At 39.2% G+C, this 19,292-nt stretch overlaps 1 protein-coding gene across 5 annotated transcripts in view; it reads right to left on the bottom strand.

Annotated features, from left to right (window-relative positions):
* Positions 1-19,292, bottom strand: part of grik4 (glutamate ionotropic receptor kainate type subunit 4) — a 611,856-nt gene that overhangs the window by 132,890 nt on the left and 459,674 nt on the right. For all 5 annotated transcript variants that reach the window (XM_062961032.1, XM_003222804.4, XM_062961034.1 and 2 more), the window contains one exon: positions 412-573. In XM_062961032.1, the coding sequence (XP_062817102.1) occupies positions 412-573 (162 nt within the window). The remainder of the gene's footprint in view (positions 1-411; positions 574-19,292) is intronic.

Consider the following 19,292-nt stretch of genomic DNA (forward strand, 5'->3'; position numbering starts at 1 on the left):
TACTACCGAGGCATTTATTTCATAGAAAATCCCATCATGGGAAGGAAATAACTTCCCCTTAAACTTTTGAGTTTGACATTCAGCCGATTCACAGAGCATTCTCAGCCGCAGAGAAGCCACCTAAAGCATCTGCCAAAACCCGACAGAAGTGAGAAATTTCAGACAGCCTCTAGACTAAGCTGCTTTGGGTGAGAAGCTCAACAACAGAAATGTTGCTGCCCGAAAACGCCTTGCTATCTGTAACCCGCAGCTTATGCTCCAAATACTGAACCACTATGGATTTTGATGATCTTATTTTAATCTCACTTACTTTGTATGAACATCAGCAAAAAAAGGAATAAGGTTTTAGAAATACGTAAGACCCTTAAACAAGTTTGTTCCCGCAGGCCTGAATGGCGCCTCGGTACTTACGGCGGGTCCAGTGAAAGGGATGTGGTCACAGTTCTCCAGCCAGGACTGGTTGAGGCTCTCCGCAAACTCTTGGAAGAAAGCATGGGACTGGTTGAAAATAGAAAACGCCATGATGTTCACCCGGTCATCCAGAAGGCTGTCCAGTCGTTGAAGGGAAAACTCCTAAAGGAAGCCAACAAACAGAAGAAAGAATTACAAGGAATGGAAGATCGGTAGTTCAAGAAGAAAGAATGAAGAGAGAAGACCTTGGCAACTGTAAGGAGAGGCAATGAAGACTTGGACACTTCCATGGAGATGAAGCAGATAAAAGGCACCATAGAACCCTGAAGTTGGAAGAGATCACAAAGACAACCCAGTCCAACTATCAGAGTAATCTATATATATATAAGAGTGATGGAATCCCGGCGACCAACAAAACAACAAAACTAAACACCCCACAACCTAGAAAATTGACAGCACAACCCCTCATCCATGCCTCTAGGTTGATACAACAAAAAGAAAAGAAAAATAAAGTCCTAATTAGAGGGAGAGGAATAATTGTTTTCTAAGGGCTACAGAAAGTAGAAGCACAGAAAATAGCGCAAAGAACACCACTCTAAAAACAAGGGAATTCCAGACAGGAAACCATTAGGCCCAGCTAACACCTCCCAACAAAAAATTCACTCAGGGAGGAAGCAACCAGGCTTTAAAGCTGCAACGCCATTACATGCTAATAATTTTGCCTAATTGCAGCATTCATACTTGCCTCCAACAGGCAAAAAAACAAACAAAAAAACCCCCCAAAAAACAACAATCAGAAGTATTGTATATTCACAACCTTTACAAAATAGTATTCCCTGATGGCGCAGCATGTTAAAGCGCTGAACTGCTGAACTTCTGGACCGAAACATCACAGGTTTGAATTAGGGAAGCGGAGAGAGCCCCCACTATTACTTCCAGCTTATACCAACCCTAAAGTTCAAAAACATGCAAATGAGAGTAGATGTATAGGTACTGCTCCGGCGGGAAGGTAACGGCGCTCCATAAAGTCATGCCACATGACCTTGTAGGTGTCTACGGACAACGCCGGCTCTTCAGCTTAGAAATGTAGATGAGTACCAACCCCCAGAGTCAGACATAACTGGACTTAATGTCAGGGGAAAACTTTGACCCTTTACCTTAACTACCACCAATTCCTCAATACTTTATTTCCCATACCACCATATTTCGCCACAGCAATGCGTGGCCGGGCACAGCTAGTGGTTCATATAGTGTGTGAAATGTTCACTCATTGTTAAAGTAAGTGTGTGGTGCTTCGGTAAGCATTCAAGCAGAGGAATGGTTAACTGCACAGAATTAGATTTACTGCCTAGAATGACAGTAATTCAGCTTCCACTTATCGTATATACTCGAGTATAAGCCAACCCGAATATAAGCTGAGGCACCTAATTTTACCACAAAAAAACTGGGATAACTTATTGACCCGAGTATAAGCCGAAGGTGGGAAACAAAGCAGCTACTGGTAAATTTCAAAATAAAAATAGATACCAATAAAATTACATTAATCAAGACATCAGTAGGTTAAATCATGTGTGTATATATATATATATATATATATGGATATAGATATACAGGTACATGGATCTATATGTATATAGGATTTGCAAAGACCTGCAAACATATGAGGGGGAAATTCATATATAAAATTAATGTATATAGATAGATAGGGAGCCCCGGTGGCTAAGTGCGTTAAACCACTGAGCTGGAGACTGAAAGGTCTCAGGTTCAAACCCCGGGAGCGGAGTGAGTGCCCGCTGTTGCTCCAGCTCCTGCCAACCTAGCAGTTCGAAAACATGCCAATGTGAGTAGATCAATAGGTACCGCTCCGGCGGGAAGGTAACGGCACTCCATGCAGTCATGCCAGCCACATGACCTTGGAGGTGTCTACAGACAATGCCGGCTCTTCGGCTTAGGAATGGAGATGAGCACCAACCCCTTTTTTCAAAATATTCCCTTGGTTAAGAGAGGGAGGCTTTGGAAAACACACTGATAAGGGAGGGTAAGAGAGGAATATATCGTATATTGCAAGCAATGGCCTCCATTGTTGCCTGGCCTTGACCTTGACCCCATTATAAACCAAGGGAGGCTTTTTCAACTAAAAAAAAAAAGGACTGAAAAACTCGGCTTATCTTCGAGTATATATGGTACGTAGCAGGAAATAAATCACTGGGAATGGAATGTGGGATGTGACAAGTTTTACTGATAAGCTTCTTTGCCAGACACCATCAATTCTGTTGGACATGTGTGTTAGCTACACTTATGTACATAGCTGTAAATAACTCCAATAAAGTTCTGAACTGCTGGGATTGGCTGACAACTGACTGATGAGAGTTTATTTTTCCGTGAGACTGGACAGATTACCAGGTCTTCGGAAGGAAAAGAATTGAGAGGAAAAGGTGAGTATGTCTCAATTAGCCTCTCACACATCGACGTCCAGCCCCATTCTGCCTTACAGAAAGATACAATCAAAGCACTCCTAACACTTGTGGACTGGTCCATGTGGTCATGAAGAGTCAGAAACGACTATGCGACTGAGCAGCAGTTCACGTACAAAGAGCCTCTTGAATCCCACCAATGATAGAATTGGGCCAATTGGAAAAAGGATGCTCAACATCTATTTGCCTGCAACTTCTCCAGTAACATCCTGAACTGCCATAAACAATGTGAAAGTATGAATGGTTTTCTTTCTTCTTGAAAGAGATTGTGATGTCTCAGGCACCTTTGGCCCCTGATCCTGCAGGCATTGCTGATCAAACTGAAGAGAATTTGGGTTTTTTCCCACCTCAGCAAGATTCAATCCCTTTCCAGATGTCTCCTGTTGTTATTGCAGAGCCAGATCCAATTAGGAATGCCCTTGAAATGTTGGCGGCTCTTCACAGATCTCCGGAGAGTTTAGAATTTGATAGAAGGGCTACTTTCCAAACAGATCGCTCTCGAAGACAAAGTTTAAGGAGAAGTGTGAGATTAGCAGAGCGAGGAGATTGTGGCTAAGCCTGTTCTCTTGGGAAGAATTGGGGAGGCAGGTATCTGGCACCTCATTGTTAGCAGCTCGTTTCTCTTGGGAAGATTTGGGGAGTCATGCACCTGCTTTGGGGGAGTTCTTGGACTTCAATAAAAGTTCTGCGCAGAGAATCTCTATTGCGGTGTCAACTGAACTTCTGATTGAAGAATACATTGTCTCTTGATCCTGATCTTGTAAGCGGCCTGCTGGCGCATTTACTCTCGAGTAGACTGGGCGTTGTGCCTCATCCCTTGCCAAGTTTGGACTGCGTTTCAGATCCATCACGAACAGCCTTAGCCTTGCCTTGAAACCTTGTTTTGGACTATTACTTCAAGTACTTTCCTGAGGAACTTTGCTCTTTTCCCCACTCAAACTTCCAATAAGTTTGAGTGTGTTTTGGTTATTGGATTTTGGACTTTGGACTCTAATATTGGACATAAAACTTTTATTCTTTGGACAACTTCTGATCTTTTCTAAAAGGTCAACTGCTTGACTATCTATTCTGCTTATTTTTGTTTGAAACTTTTATTGCTTTAATAAAGATATTAGATTGTTTATTGGCCTTTGTGTTGGTTCCCAGTGTTCGCGTTGCCTAGGAGTGTTACAGAGATGAGTGGAAATAGTTCTGTAATAAGATACAAATACCCACAACAAATGCTTCCAATTCCACTACTTATTTTAAAAAGTATCTATCAATGCATCCCAAGTATGAGTATTTCTGGAATGCCAGGGCAGAAGAGTAACCCAAACCATATTCCAACTCTCCTTTTCAGAATTTCTTGCATTGGCTAGAACAAGCTTAGACATTCAGAGGTGAAGAAAATGCCAGCTTTGCAAAGTCAACAGCCAGAGCTCGGCACTCCTTTGCTGTCTTGACTCATATTTTAAGCCAGCAGTAAGGCTGTAGACTAAATAATAATATTTGTGTGCATGTCTTGATGTGGTGGCGATACCTCTTTCTAAAGCGCCAGCCTGGCATTATTAAATAATAGAACAGAAGTGTGTTCCCGGGGAGAAGATATTGCAGGACAAAAGTCCCTCTTCAGTGACTGCTGTTATCGGCAGGGAGCCTGACCCCACACACTCAAATTTTACAGCATCCGGAAAACTTCTCAGAGTGACCCAAACCTTTGGCTCCTGGAGAAAATTTTTTCTTAATCAAGGGCAGCCTCAAGAAGACTTCAAAGCACCTGCTGGATCCAGTCGATATCACCCACAGTGCGTTATTATGACTTAGCAAATCATAAGAAGAGTTTAAGATAGTATTTCACACATGAAAGTGCTAAATTTATACTTCTTTGCTCAGTCAAAGTATGGGGAACACATGCATTTAGGAGTCTGGTCCTGAACACTGCTGAGATTTCATTCCTCAAGTGAGCATCAGAACCATACAGAGAAGTCTGGTTTTTTTTTCCAATTTTAAAAACCAAGAGAAACTATTATTTCTATTAACAACGGCAACAATAATGTTACTCACGATTATGGATTAAAAAGAAACCCCGGATGAAGATGAATGGCTAACAAAGGTGATAGATATAAGAAATAGGGATAGGCTTACATTCTTATTAGCAAAAAATAAAGGAGAAGCAATAACAGAAACAGACTGGAGCAGAATGATGGAATATTCAAAACAAACTGAACAAGAGAAAGGAGAAAAAAAGAATTGAAAGACATGATAGAACAAAGATATGAAACAAAGAAAAGGAGAAGTAAAAAAAAGAAGAAAAATAGTGTGATAAAAGATAGAAAAGGCAGACACCTCAAAGAGGATGTTTAGGAAGTTCTTTTTAAATATATGTACTTTATTCACTTTATTTTTTCCTATTATTATTATTGACACAACGATATTGTATGACACAGCAAACAAGATAGATATGCTGGATTTCGTATTATTATTATTATTATTATTATTATTATTATTATTTCCTCTCTTTTCTCTCTTCTTTATAATTTATTTCTTAAGTTTTTCCCACTGCTTTTCTAATATATTCTGACCACATACTTTATTCTTTCGTTGACGTCTACACATCCTGAATTTACTATCTTTTTAACTTGTAGAAAATCAATAACGATTTATTTATTAATTTTAAAAGAATCTGTATGGAGACATCTGCAGCCACATGGGTTCTGTGGCACAGCTGATTAGTAGATGGTAGCAATAAATTACCACTGACTAAGAGGTTATTGGTTTGAAGCCCGGGTTGGAGTTAAGCTCCTGACTTTTAATAGCCTAGCTTGCTGCCCACCTAAGCAAGTCGAAAACAGCTGTGTCTGTAAGTCGAGAATTCTAGGTACCGCTTAATGTGGGGAGGCGAATTTAACTTAATTTAATAATAATACAGTAGAGTCTCACTTATCCAAGCTAAACGGGCCGGCAGAAGCTTGGATAAGCAAATATCTTGGATAATAAGGAGGGATTAAGGAAAAGCCTATTAAACATCAAATTAGGTTATGATTTTACAAATTATGCACCAAAACCTCATGTTATACAACAAATTCGACAGAAAAAGTACTTCAATACATAGTAATGTTATGTTGTAATTACTGTATTTACGAATTTAGCACCAAAATATCACGATATATTGAAAACATTGACTACTAAAATGGCTTGGATTATCCAGAGGCTTGGATAAGTGAGGCTTGGATTAGTGAGACTCTACTGTACTTTATTTTTCTATCCCACCACCATCTCTCTGAAGGGACTCGGGGCGGCTAACATGGGGCTGAGCCCAACACAGAAACAAAGTATAACAATTTAAAACACATATCAATAACTAAAAACAATGGTACAACAATCAAGTAGAATAATCGATTAAAACATAACATACAATAAAACATAAAATGACCAAGAAATATGAGGTAATGATACAAACATCAACCACTATGGATAAAAAGGGGTTGAGCATAAGAAAAAACACAATAAAATAAAATAAAATAAAAAACTATAAGAAAATATAGAAGCTCTCCTCCTTATTGTGGCTTTAATAAACCAGGTCATTGTGATAAATATGATGTGCAGTTTGAATGAAATCATATGAAAGGTGTATGAATGGGGTCTGACTGAACACATAATTCCAAGATTAAGGCCTGGAAAACTACAAAAAGAAGGCGAAGAATTCATAAACTGCTGACAGAAGTACAGAACTCTTGGGCTGAAAACAACATGTTTACACACCAAAAGTCAATGATTCTTTAAGTTAAAGACGCAAATATTTCCTTCCTTATGTTAAGAAGGAAAACCAACCCCAGTTAAGGAAGAAAAACTAACATCTGTCCGGAACTGATGGAGTCAGTATATTTTATATTTTAGTTGCATTTGCAACTTTTGGAACAACAACAGCAGAAAATTGCTATATAAGAGACCTTTTTACTGTCCAAAAGTGTGGCAGATAGTGGAGTCTGGTCACCCACCACTTTTTCCAAGTTATGGCAAAAAATAGTTCATTGCAGAATAGCAGATTTGCAGGGAACGCGATCTGGCCAATGTTTGGTTCTCTTCTCCAGGAGATGGAAGAAGGGATGGTAATGTATGCATGTGGAGTCAATGTTTATGTGTGTGTGAATGTTGAGTAAAATGTAATATCCCCTTTGTTTGTGTAACCAATGTAGTTATATGTAGTCTCTGTGTGTTTACCTTCTTTCTATGTAAAGAGCCTGTGATATACTCTATCTCATTGGAAATGGAATAATGTTTTAAAAGTATTCATGACATCATCAACAAAGCAAGGAGGTGTCCTGTTTTGTCTTTCAAGAACAGCTTTAAAACAATGTGGTAAATAAATGAACACTGCTTTATTTCAGCAAAACATAAAGAATAGCACACTCAGTGGTATCATGCAAAAGAAAGCGAAGTCTTAGGGCAAACACAGTTCTTACGTCTCTGATCAATTTCCAAATCAAGTAGCAGTCTTACTTCAGACAAAGAAACAGCAATAAATCCTTAGGAGGAGTTTCCCAGGTGCAGACTCGAAGCAGGCACAAGAAGAGTAAAGGCTTAGGCTTTACTCAGTTTGTTACCAGCAAAAGCTGACTGCACTTGTTTCTGATTTATAGCCCTGAATTCCCCCACAGCTGCTAGGAAGGTTCCCAGTTATTCAGCTGCATTTCTGGCAGCTATTCTAGCTGAATGTCTCTGCTCTGTTTCCTTTTACCTTTCGTGAGATTGACCTGTCGCCTTCCACTAATTAGTTGCATATGTCCTCCTAGCACTTTTGATGACTATGACACTTTGGATTACCACTCCTCCTTGAGGAAAGCGGAATAACTAGCACTTTGGCCCTGTTTCTTACAGATTTTATCCATGATTTTATCACTATGTATTGTATGTGTTTTTAACTCATTTTATTCTGTTTGATTTGTTTTATTGCTTGTTTTATACTGTTGATGACTGGGTTTGGCCCCATGTAAGCTGCCCCGAGTCCCTTCGGGGAGATGGGGAGGGATATAAGAATAAATTATTATTATTATTATTATTATTATTATTATTATTATTATTATTATTATTCCTGAAATGTGGGTACTTGCAAAATTTCCTCCTCAGATTCCAACTCACCCTCAGATTCATGAACACTTGCCTGCTCCCCTTCCTCTTCTGAAGAAGAGGAATCCCTTACAGGAGACAATAAAATCCCCTCTTTCTCATGATGTGAACCACACTATGTGTGTGTATGTTTCACAGAGAGACAAGGTTTTGTTTGTGTTGATTTCTTGTTGGACGAATGCCTTCGCCTTGTCTCTCTCTAAACCCTTCCTTCGGCAAAACACACACACATCCATGTATCTCCTTCTATTAATTACAGCAAGAGCTTTATTGGATTTTCAGATCTGCCGCTGATTAACATCTTTCCAATTGTTCCCTAAATGCTGCTGCTGCGGCTGCTGTAGGAGGATTTTATGATCAAACGAAGGGACAGATGCAGAAGTGGAAAAATCAGATGAGCTCCAAGGGAACAGTTTGTGCATTGCTAAGTTTCTCTTAGCTCACAAAGTATCTTGGCTTTTCTTTTGCATTTCCAAGATTATTCTTAAAGGGAGATAAAGGGGAGAAGGAGAGCATTAATAGTCAGAGTTGGCCCAATGCTCTCCCTTTCTTCCAACCTAATGCATTTTAAGCTTTCAATTTCAGTTTGTTAAAAGGGGAATATCTGAGGTTAAAACCAGGAGTTCCGCAGCAGTGTTCCAAGCAAGATACAACATCTCCCAAATACTGATGAAGGAAGACTTAGCCCCTCTGCACGTTTACCTTCTCTCTTTCTCCGAATCCAATGGTTGTTTGCTAAGTCAATTTATCATTCGAAGGCTTCCCGGAAAACATTTTCATTTATTCACTAAGCAGAACAATATAACCGTAAGTGCTTTATGGTTTAAAAACAGAAAACAAAATGGTTTGTACATTTGTAATATATTGACTCTGTCAATGGTTGCATAATAAACTGCATGCAGAAATAGATGTTCTCCTTAAATAGTATCTCTTTCTGGCCAATGCAGTTCTGTTTTGAATGCCTGGAAAAATACTCACTCCAGATTAGTTCAACAGATGTAGTAAATGCCTGAACTCCAGTTATTTCCATGGTTGTCTTGGGTTTTTGTATAGTTGGTTACCCATAAAGACCCAGAAGTTTGGTGGAGTAGAAAGCCCCAGAGGTCACTATTGGTCTTAACCTCTAGTCTAGTGGTTCTTAACCTGTGGGTCCCCAGATGGTTTGGTCTTCAACTATTCACTTTTCCACATAATCACCAGACAATTGGATACATTTCTGCCAACAATGAACAAGTTTTCTGAAGTCATCACGGAAGAAGTCGACACTCTGTTTCCACAACCGGCGTCTCACAGTATCCATTGTGCACAGATCTTCCGACAGGCAAGCAAAGCAATAATGTGACCCACACGTACTTGTGAAATGCCGATTATGTTTGAGATTTCTCTCCGAGTGATACGACGATCATCCTGAATCAATCTGTCAACCTTTTGCTTGTGAAACTCAGTGGTTGCTGTCACAGGACGTCCAACTTTTTGTCATGCAAGTCAGATGTTCCCACCTCAACATCTTTGAACTTACTCGCCCAACAACGTGCAGTACTCATATCAACACAATCACTATAAACAGCTTGCATTCTCTGATGAATCTCCTTTGTCACATGGACAGACCGTCTGCGCAGGGTTCCATACTTTGCATTTCAACAACACAACCGTTCAATGCTAAGGCTTCCCCGTCTGCGCAGGGTTTCATACTTCGCACTTTAACAACACAACAGTTCAATGTTAAGGCTTCCCCATCTGCGCAGGGTTTCATACTTCGCACTTTAACAACACAACTGTTCAATGCTAAGGCTTCCCTGTCTGCACAGGGTTTCATACTTCACACTTTAACAACACAACCATTCAATGCTAAGGCTTCCCTGTCTGCACAGGGTTCCATACTTCGCACTTTAACAACACAACCATTCAATGCTAAGGCTTCTCCGTCTGCGCTGGGTTCCATAGTTTGCACTTTAACAACACAACCGTTCAATGCTAAGGCTTCCCCGTCTGCGCAGGGTTTCATACTTCACACTTTAACAACACAACCATTCAATGCTAATGCTTCCTGCCAAATGGAACTGTAGAGGAGAGTCTACTGAACAAGCCAGTACCTGACGCATACCAATACTGCCATTCTGTTGAGGAATTACGAAGGTGGAGGCATTACTTTTCATTCAACCCTCGTGCATCTCTGCATACAGAATCCTGGAAAAGTATTATCTTCACATGGTAACAGACTCTAATGCATGCTGTTGAGAAAATAGGTACCTAATGCATATAACCAGTCGTCTGAAGCACCGTATTCTACCTTTTTTCATACCTCTCCTGGTAATGATATGTAGCCACTTCAGTTGTTATCTCCCTGATATATATTTCGAAATTGCAATGCCCAGCCTTCGGAGACCAAAGGAGACATATGGGGAGAGAAACATCTTGAAATTACATTTGAATAATGGGCTACAATGGAATTAATTCCACGGCATACATTTGGAGATATCTCCAATCGTTCCTGTGTTCCATATTTGGGCTCCACACATCCCAAGATTTTCATTGCATTCATTTCCTTAAAACCCATCGACGTCTGCTAGTATCTCCTATCAGGAAATCATCTCTTTCGGATTATTATTGCTATAAATCAAGAATCAATGCGGCCACCATTTGTTTATTCTAATGGATTTCTAATCAGTTTTCTCTCTCCTGCTGAACAAATTGTTTTAATTAAAACTTTCAGTCAAATGCATTAACTAACAGCATTGCCAGCTGTACTCTCATTAAAGCCTGAAAGTACTACTTCATTGGGGTTTTTTGGAGGGAGAACACAGCTTTGCATGCAGTTTGGTCTTAGATGAGTTGTTAAAAACTTTAAAAAAAGGCCTTCGAATGAATTTTAATTTGTTTCGTATCGTAATTATTTAGCTTGGCATCTTTTAATATGGTTTAATTCCCATGTCCCTATGAAAGAACGAACATGGGAAATGTCACGGCAGGGGTACAAGTTTTTTGTTGTTTTTTTAATGAGGAATTTTATTATAATGTGTATGTTATTGTAATTTTATACTTTTGATATTAATGAGGAAATTGTGGCATTGAATGTTTGCCATTTATATGTATGTTAACCGCCCTGAGTCCCTCTGGGGAGAGAAGGCAGTCTAGAAATAAAGTGTATTATTATTATTATTATTATTATTATTATTATTATTATTATTATTATGACACAGCAAACAAGATAGATATGCTGGATTTCATTATTATTTCATATTATTATTATTATTATTATTATTAATAATATTTTATTATTATTAAATAATATTATTATATTATTTCATTATTATTTCTTCTTATTATTATTTTATTATGACACAGCAAACAAGATAGATATGCTGGATTTCATTATTATTTCATATTATTATTATTATTATTAAATAATATTATTATATTATTTCATTATTATTTCATATTATTATTATTATTAAATAATATTATTATATTATTTCATTATTATTTCATATTATTATTATTATTATTATTATTATTTTATTATGACACAGCAAACAAGATAGATATGCTGGATTTCATTATTATTTCATATTATATTATTATTATTATATTATTATTATTAAATAGTATTATATTATTTCATTATTATTTCATATAATAATAATAATAATAATAATAATAATAATAATAATAATAATAATAATCTACACCAGGCATGGGCAAACTTGGGCCCTCCGGGTGTTTTGGATTCCAACTCCCACAATTGTGGGAGTTGAAGTCCAAAACACTTGGAAGGCCCAAATTTCCCCATGCTTGATCTACACTGTAGAATTAATCCAGTTTGACACCACTTGAAACACCATGGCCCAATGCCATTGAATCCTGGGAGTTGTAATTTGATAAAGCACCTACTCTCTTTTGGCAGAGCAAAGTAAAGGTCTCGTAAGACCGGGCTGTGGCGCAGCTGGTTAGTAGCCAGATGCAATAAATCATTTCTGAGTTTGAACCAGCCCAGGTTGGAGTAAGTTCCCAACCATTTAATAGTCCAGCTTGCTGTTGACCTGTGCAACTCGAAAGACAGTTGCATCCATCAAGTAGGAATTTAGGTACCGCTTTATGCGGGGAGGCTAATTTAACTAATTTACGACACCATAAAATCTCCAGCAGCGTGTGGAAGAATGAGGAAGTATTCCATCAAGGACTCAGTGTCACAAGTGGACGGTGCCCCCTGTGGCCGGAATCTAGCATAACCCTCATGAAGCCGGAAGCTGGAAAATGTTAAATTGCCTCTGTGTCTGTCTATATGTGTTTGTCTATATATGTTGTATGTCTAATGGCATTGAATGTTTGCCATGTATATGTGCATTTGTGATCTGCCCTGAGTCCCCTTCGAGCTGAGAAGGGCGGAATATAAATACTACAAATAAATAAATACTACAGCTCCCATTATTCCACGTGGCAGTTAAAGTGGTGCCAAACCACATTCACTGTACAGTGTGAATGCCTCCCCAGCCATGATCCAGAGCTAGGCCTAGGCATCTGTTCCAAAGCAAAGCTTTAAAAAGTGATCGTTCTTGGACTAAAGCTCCCAAAACCACGGCGGATTGGCAAAGCCCTTATCCCAAAAATGCCATTTTAATAAGTTCTGTTCCAAAGACAAACTGTACGATCCAGATAACAGCCTGGGTTCACTGCTGAAACCCGTTCTCCGAGGATATTATTTAATGGTGTGAAATGGCTCTCCCTAAAAAGAGATGGATAGATGGTATGTATATTTAAAAAGGAGGATATTAAACCAACAGGAGATGGAGAAAGCAAATTACCAGGCGGTAAAAGCAGTCGAAGAGCCCGAACCATCGCGCGGACAAGACGGCAAATGGGAGATCTTCAGAGCCGAGCGGACATTAATTCTCATTACTGACGATGTAGATTTGCTCATTTTCATCCCAACCCTTTTCCCTCTTGACCGCAACATTAGAGATATTCAGCATGAAGTTATTCATGGGAAGAGTATGAAAAACACATTCTCATTTCCTGTTGCGAAGGACCCGGGATCATGCGGTTTCCCAAGAAGAGCACATAGAGTTCAGACATCTTTTTAGGTCTTTCCCTACTGTGCAAAATCTTAACATTCAGACTGCATTGAAATTAAATTTACTAACACCAAACGTAAGGATCTGGGAGAAGCAATCTCTAGTCCTCCTTGACCCTTTCTGCTTGAATGGGAAGAAACATCCCTGCACCAAAATTAATCCAATGAGTAGGACTACCTTAAGATGCCAACAACATGAAAGAGAAAACCCTTGTGCCGGCAGGACTGCTGACCGCAAGGTTGAATCAATTTGAATCTGCGGAGTGGGATGAGCTCCCATCTGACAACTCCAGCTTCCCATGCAGGGACATGAGAGGAGCCTCCCACAGGATGGTAAAATATTCGGTTCGAATCCGGGGAGCTGGGTGAGCTCCCATCTGTCAGCTCCAGCTTCCCATGCGGGGACATGAAAGAAGCCTCCCACAGGATGGTAAAACATCCGGTTCAAATCCGAGGAACTAGGAGAGCTCCCATTTGTCAGCTCCAGCTTCCCATGCAGGGACATGAGAGAATCCTCCCACAGAATGGTAAAACATTCAGTTTGAATCTGGGGAGCAGGGTGAGCTCCCATCTGTCAGCTCCAGCTTCCCATGCAGGGACATGAGAGAATCCTCCCACAGGATGGTAAAACATTCAGTTTGAATCTGGGGAGCAGGGTGAGCTCCCATCTGTCAGCTCCAGCTTCCCATGCAGGGACATGAGAGAATCCTCCCACAGGATGGTAAAACATTCAGTTCAAATCTCGAGTGAGAGTTCCGGTTGGCTTATATTCGGGTCGGCTTATACTCAAGTATATATGGTACATTTATTATTTTTCTCTATTATTATTGGTATTATTACATTTGTTATTTTACTCTATTAATTTGTACTATTACATTTAATATTTTACTCTGTTATTATTGTTACTATTACATTTATTTTACTCTATTTTTATCATTATTAATACATTTATTATTTCACTCTGATCTTATTATCGTTATTACATTTATTATTTTACTCTACAGTAGAGTCTCGGCAGAACGTTGGATAAGCGAATATGATGGATAATATGGAGAAATTAAAGAAAAGCCTATTAAACATCAAATTAGGTTATGTTTTTACAAATTAAGCACCAAAACATCATGTTATACAACAAATTTGACAGAAAAAGTAGTTCAATACACAGTGATGCTATGTAGTAATTACTGTTTTTACAAATTTAGCACCAAAATATCACGATGTATTGAAAACATTGACTACAAAAATATGTTGGATAATCCAGAACGTTGGATAAGTGAGCCTTGGATAAGTGAAACTCTACTGTATTTATTATTACATTTATTATTTTACTATATTTTATTATTATTATTATTACATTTATTATTTTACTCTATTATTATTGGAAGGACACGTGAGCACATTTACATTAAAGAAGATGAGAATGATTTAATCAGAGTTGGATAGTCTTATCTTAAATTATAGTTTTATGTAGATATTCAAAAACATTTAACCTACCGATGCCTCAATTAATGTAATTTTATTAGTATCTATTTTTATTTCTGAAATTTACCATGCTTGGCTTATACTTGAGTCAATGTTTTCCCAGCTTTGTTGTGGTAAAATGAGGTGCCTCGGCTTATATTCGGTCGGCTTATCCTTGAGTATATATGGTACTTTGTTTTTGTGGATTCAAACTTATTTTATTGACTTTGAACTTTGATTTGCTATTGCTTGCTTATATTCTGGGACTCAAACGTAGTTTTGAGGTGCCTTCGCAGCTTAGGGATGCTACACATAGTATTACACTTGTGTAGTGTGTAGTATTGGCCAAAATCCTGACTATAATATGAAAACTGTATTGGATCTTCTCTCTGTAGCCAATGCCCATTCATTTGTGCCAATCGTGGATTGATTGGGTTTTAAAAAACATACACCAAACATTAGTATTCCAACACTCTCCCAGGATAGATGACAATAATTAATACATAATTAGCATAAATGTTCATTAGGTTTTTATTTTATTTTTTAAAAGAATGGTATGATTGATGAGAGAGCCAAGGGGAGGATAGTAATATAAAATGCTGGATATGATAGACTAGCATTTCCTCCTTCCCGGTGGATCCAGGAGTGGAACCCTAATTGTAGCATATTAGAGTATTATTTTTATTTCATTCTCGTAGTTGCAGACAGACCATCACTTTGAGTCACACTAATATAAAATAATCTAGTCTTTAGATGCCGTTCCTGTTCTTTTAAGATAATTTGAAGGAAGAGTGGGTGTACAGCAAAAGACACAGGGGCAATTTTAACTATATGTAGGACACATTATTTTTACTAAGATTATAACTGAGATTCTGGCCAGTTTTTCAAAGCAATTTTAGCACTATGGCATAGCCTTTTGGGGCAAAAATAGCGTTCTGTGCAAAAAATAAATTACTGAAAAATGGTGTGGGGATGCTTTTTTAAAACTATTGTGGTTTGGGAACATCCGGAAGGGTTATTGTTGTGGGCCTTCAAATAGTTTCCCTCATATTAAAAGGTAAAGGTTTCCCCTGACATTAAGTCCAGTCATGACCAACTCTGGGGGTTGGTGCTCATCTCTATTTCTAAGCCGAAGAGCCGGCGTTGTCCATAGACACCTCCAAGGTCATGTGGCCACTGGCATAACTGCATGGTGCGCCGTTTCTTTCCTGCCGGAGCGGTACCTATTGATTTACTCACACTGGCATGTTTTCGAACTGCTACGTAGGTAAGTAAGTAAGTAAGTAAGTAAAAGTTTATTTGTATTCCGCCCTCTCTCCCAAAAGGGACTCAGGGTGGTTTCCAATATAAAATCAGCATAAAACATTGTAAAATTAAACACTGAAAACACTATAAAACGCTATAAGAATTAAAAACAAAAACAAAAGATAACAATTGACTAAAACAATCACATAAGCAGAAGGAATATAATCACTCAAATAACATATGCATCTGCAAAGAAAAAAGAAAAAAGACCACTGGGATGGAGGAGAGGATGGCCTGGAGCGACCACTAGAACTAAAATACAATGTTATATTCTAAGATGCTTTCGGGCAGAGGAATATAGTGCAATGTTTCAAGTCAAAGAGATGGCCTGTACAACTACTATAGCTATGGGTTATCCAAAGGCACAGCGGAAGAGCCAGGTTTAAAGCAGCTTTTTGAAGGAAGCCAGGTTGGCAGAAGCTGAGGCTAACAGCAGGAGCTCACCCCACTCCCTGGATTCGAACCACTGACCTTTCGGTCAGCAAGTTCTGCAGCTCAGTGGTATAATCCGCTGCGACACCAGGGTCACCATTCAACCATTCCAAAATTCTTCTTTCCTCCAACAAAACAAACACTGAATGCAATAGAGCAGGGGTCCCCAAACTTTTTAAACAGGGGGCCAGTTCACAATCCTTCGGACCGTTGGAGGACCAGACTATAGTTGGCCACTGAGCAATAAATAACAATAATAATAATAATAACAATAATAATAAAAAAGAGGGTTAGAAGAGACCCTTTGGGCCATTGAGTCGAATCCCCTTCTGCCTTTGTGCACCAAAAGCACAAGCAAAGCACCCCTGGTGGATGACCACCCAACCTCAATATTAATAGTAATAATAATAATAATAATAATAATAATAATAATAATAATAATAATAAATAAGATTGAACTACAAAGACTCTGGCAGAAACCAGTGCAGGTGGTCCCTGTGGTGATCGGTTCACTGAGTGCCGTGCCAAAAGATCTCAGCCGGCATTTGGAAACAATAGACATTGACAAAATTACGATCTGCCAACTGCAAAAGGCCACTCTACTGGGATCTGCGCACATCATCCGAAAATACATCACACAGTCCTAGACACTTGGGAAGTGTTCGACTTGTGATTTTGTGATACGAAATCCAGCATGTCTATCTTGTTTGCTGTGTCATAATAAAATAATAATAAAGAGGGCTGAAAGAGACCCTTTGGGATATTTAGTCCAACCCCCCTTCTGCCTCTGTGCACCAAAAGCACAAGCAAAGCATCCCTGACATATGGCCATCCAGCCTCAATGTTAATAATAATAATAATAATAATAATAATAATAATAATAATAATAATAATAATAATAATAATAATAATAATTCAAGTACCACCTCCCAGCAGCAAAGAACTGGTGGGATCACAAACCTGCAAAGGTCATGGAAAATGAACACGCAAAGATACTGTGGGACTTCCGAATCCAGACTGACAAAGTTCTGGAACACAACACACCAGACATCACAGTTGTGGAAAAGAACAAGGTTTGGATAATTGATGTTGCCATCCCAGGTGACAGTCGCATTGATGAAAAACAACAGGAAAAACTCAGCCGCTATCAGGACCTCAAGATTAAACTTCAAAGACTCTGGCAGAAACCAGTGCAGGTGGTCCCAGTGGTGATGGGCACACTGGGTGCCGTGCCAAAAGATCTCAGCCGGCATTTGGAAACAATAGACATTGACAAAATTACGATCTGCCAACTGCAAAAGGCCACCCTACTGAGATCTGCGCGCATCATCTGAAAATACATCACACCGTCCTAGACACTTGGGAAGTGTTTGACTTGTGGTTTTGTGAAACAAAATCCAGCATAACTATTTTGTTTGCTGTGTCATACAACGTCGTTGTTTCAATAATAATAATAATAATAATAATAATAATAATAATACAGTAATAATAATAACGGTTTTAAGAGAAGAAGTGACCCTTGGGTCATTTAGCCCAACCCCCTTCTGCCCCTTGTGCCGTGGGGGCCGGATAATTGGCTTCGATGGGCCGCATCCGGCCCCCAGGCCTTAGTTTGGGGACCCCTGCAATAGAGAATCAAGCCATCTCCTTTCCACTCTCTTTCTCCATGATAATATCAACTGGTTCTTTATGTGATCATCAAATGATAATAAACATGCCCATATGGATTGTCTCAGCCTTGCGCAACAGTGTTGGATCAATCCACGAAATGTTTGCTCTGCCTCCCGGGGCAGCTCTCTGATCTCGCCTTCCCGCTAAATGCACGGTCGCAAGGCGCATCTGTCCTAACCGTCTGCCAGTGGCTCCTATCGGTTTCCACACACTGCTGCGCTCCTTTCTCTGCTGAACTGTCTAATTAGTCGGATTTCAAGTCACGATGAGTCACCCATCTTGATGGAAGCTGGCCAGCAATGCGCCTCTCCAGCCTGACGTTCCCCCAAAACATACAATGATGCAGCGACGAAAATTAATTTCAATCAAGCGGAGGAAGGAGAAGTGGAAATAAGGGAGGGTTTGACAAGCAACGTCCCCGACTGACCCTTTTTTTGCAACTGCAATAAACTCACTTATCTCTCCAAAGGGATGACCTTCGGTCCATTCCCGGATGCAGCTCAGAATCAACCTCTTGCCCTCTTCCATACTTGACAACTTTCCTATCTTCTATTAGTTGAATATCCTTGATCTTAGATATACATATTGCATTTCTTTCGGTCCGCAATCTATGCCGTCCCATAGAGCCGGTCCTGCTGATTTTATATCCCCATCATCACCGCTCTCTCCAAGAAATGATTGCAAAAACTCAGAGGGTTCATTAGTAGCTTGATAATCCTTCTAAATTTATTAGTTCAAATGGCTCCTTTCCCATCTCCGTTCCTCATTTGAATATTACTAATTTCCTTAAATTTCTCTTCCATCTGCCCAGGTTTTCATCCAGCTCCTCTTTCCTTCTTAATTAACCCTGTCAGAGCACTGTCAGCATGCTAAGACTACATTTTCTCAATAAATTAATCAATAAATGAGAGTAAATAGAGAGCACTTTTCACGTGGGACGGGCTGAGCTTGAGAACAGCACTCTAAAGGACATCAAATATTTGATCATTTTGAACAGGGAAGGTGGTTGTAGAAGTAATTAAGTCAGCTCCATACCCTCTCTGTGTTAGCTCGCCTCAAGCCAAGGAGTACAGTTGGTTTTGCGGAAGTACAATGTACAAACCCTACCTGGCAACATAATAATTACTTTGCGCCAGGAGCAGTTGTTTCCTTCGCAAAACAACTGTGAAGTATCTCAGCCTTCCCTATCTTGCATGATCAGTTGCAGTTGTTATTCTTGTTGTGTGCCTTCAAGTCATTTCTGACTTAGGATGACCCTAATATGATCCTATCAAAGGGTTTATTTGGGGGCTGAGGTTGTGTGACTTGTCTAACTAAGCCCATTTAGTAGGTTTCTATGGCCAAGTGGGGACTCAAATCTG

This window comes from Anolis carolinensis, unplaced genomic scaffold (genome assembly GCF_035594765.1).
Source record: "Anolis carolinensis isolate JA03-04 unplaced genomic scaffold, rAnoCar3.1.pri scaffold_8, whole genome shotgun sequence".
NCBI classification, from domain to species: Eukaryota; Metazoa; Chordata; class Lepidosauria; order Squamata; family Dactyloidae; genus Anolis; species Anolis carolinensis.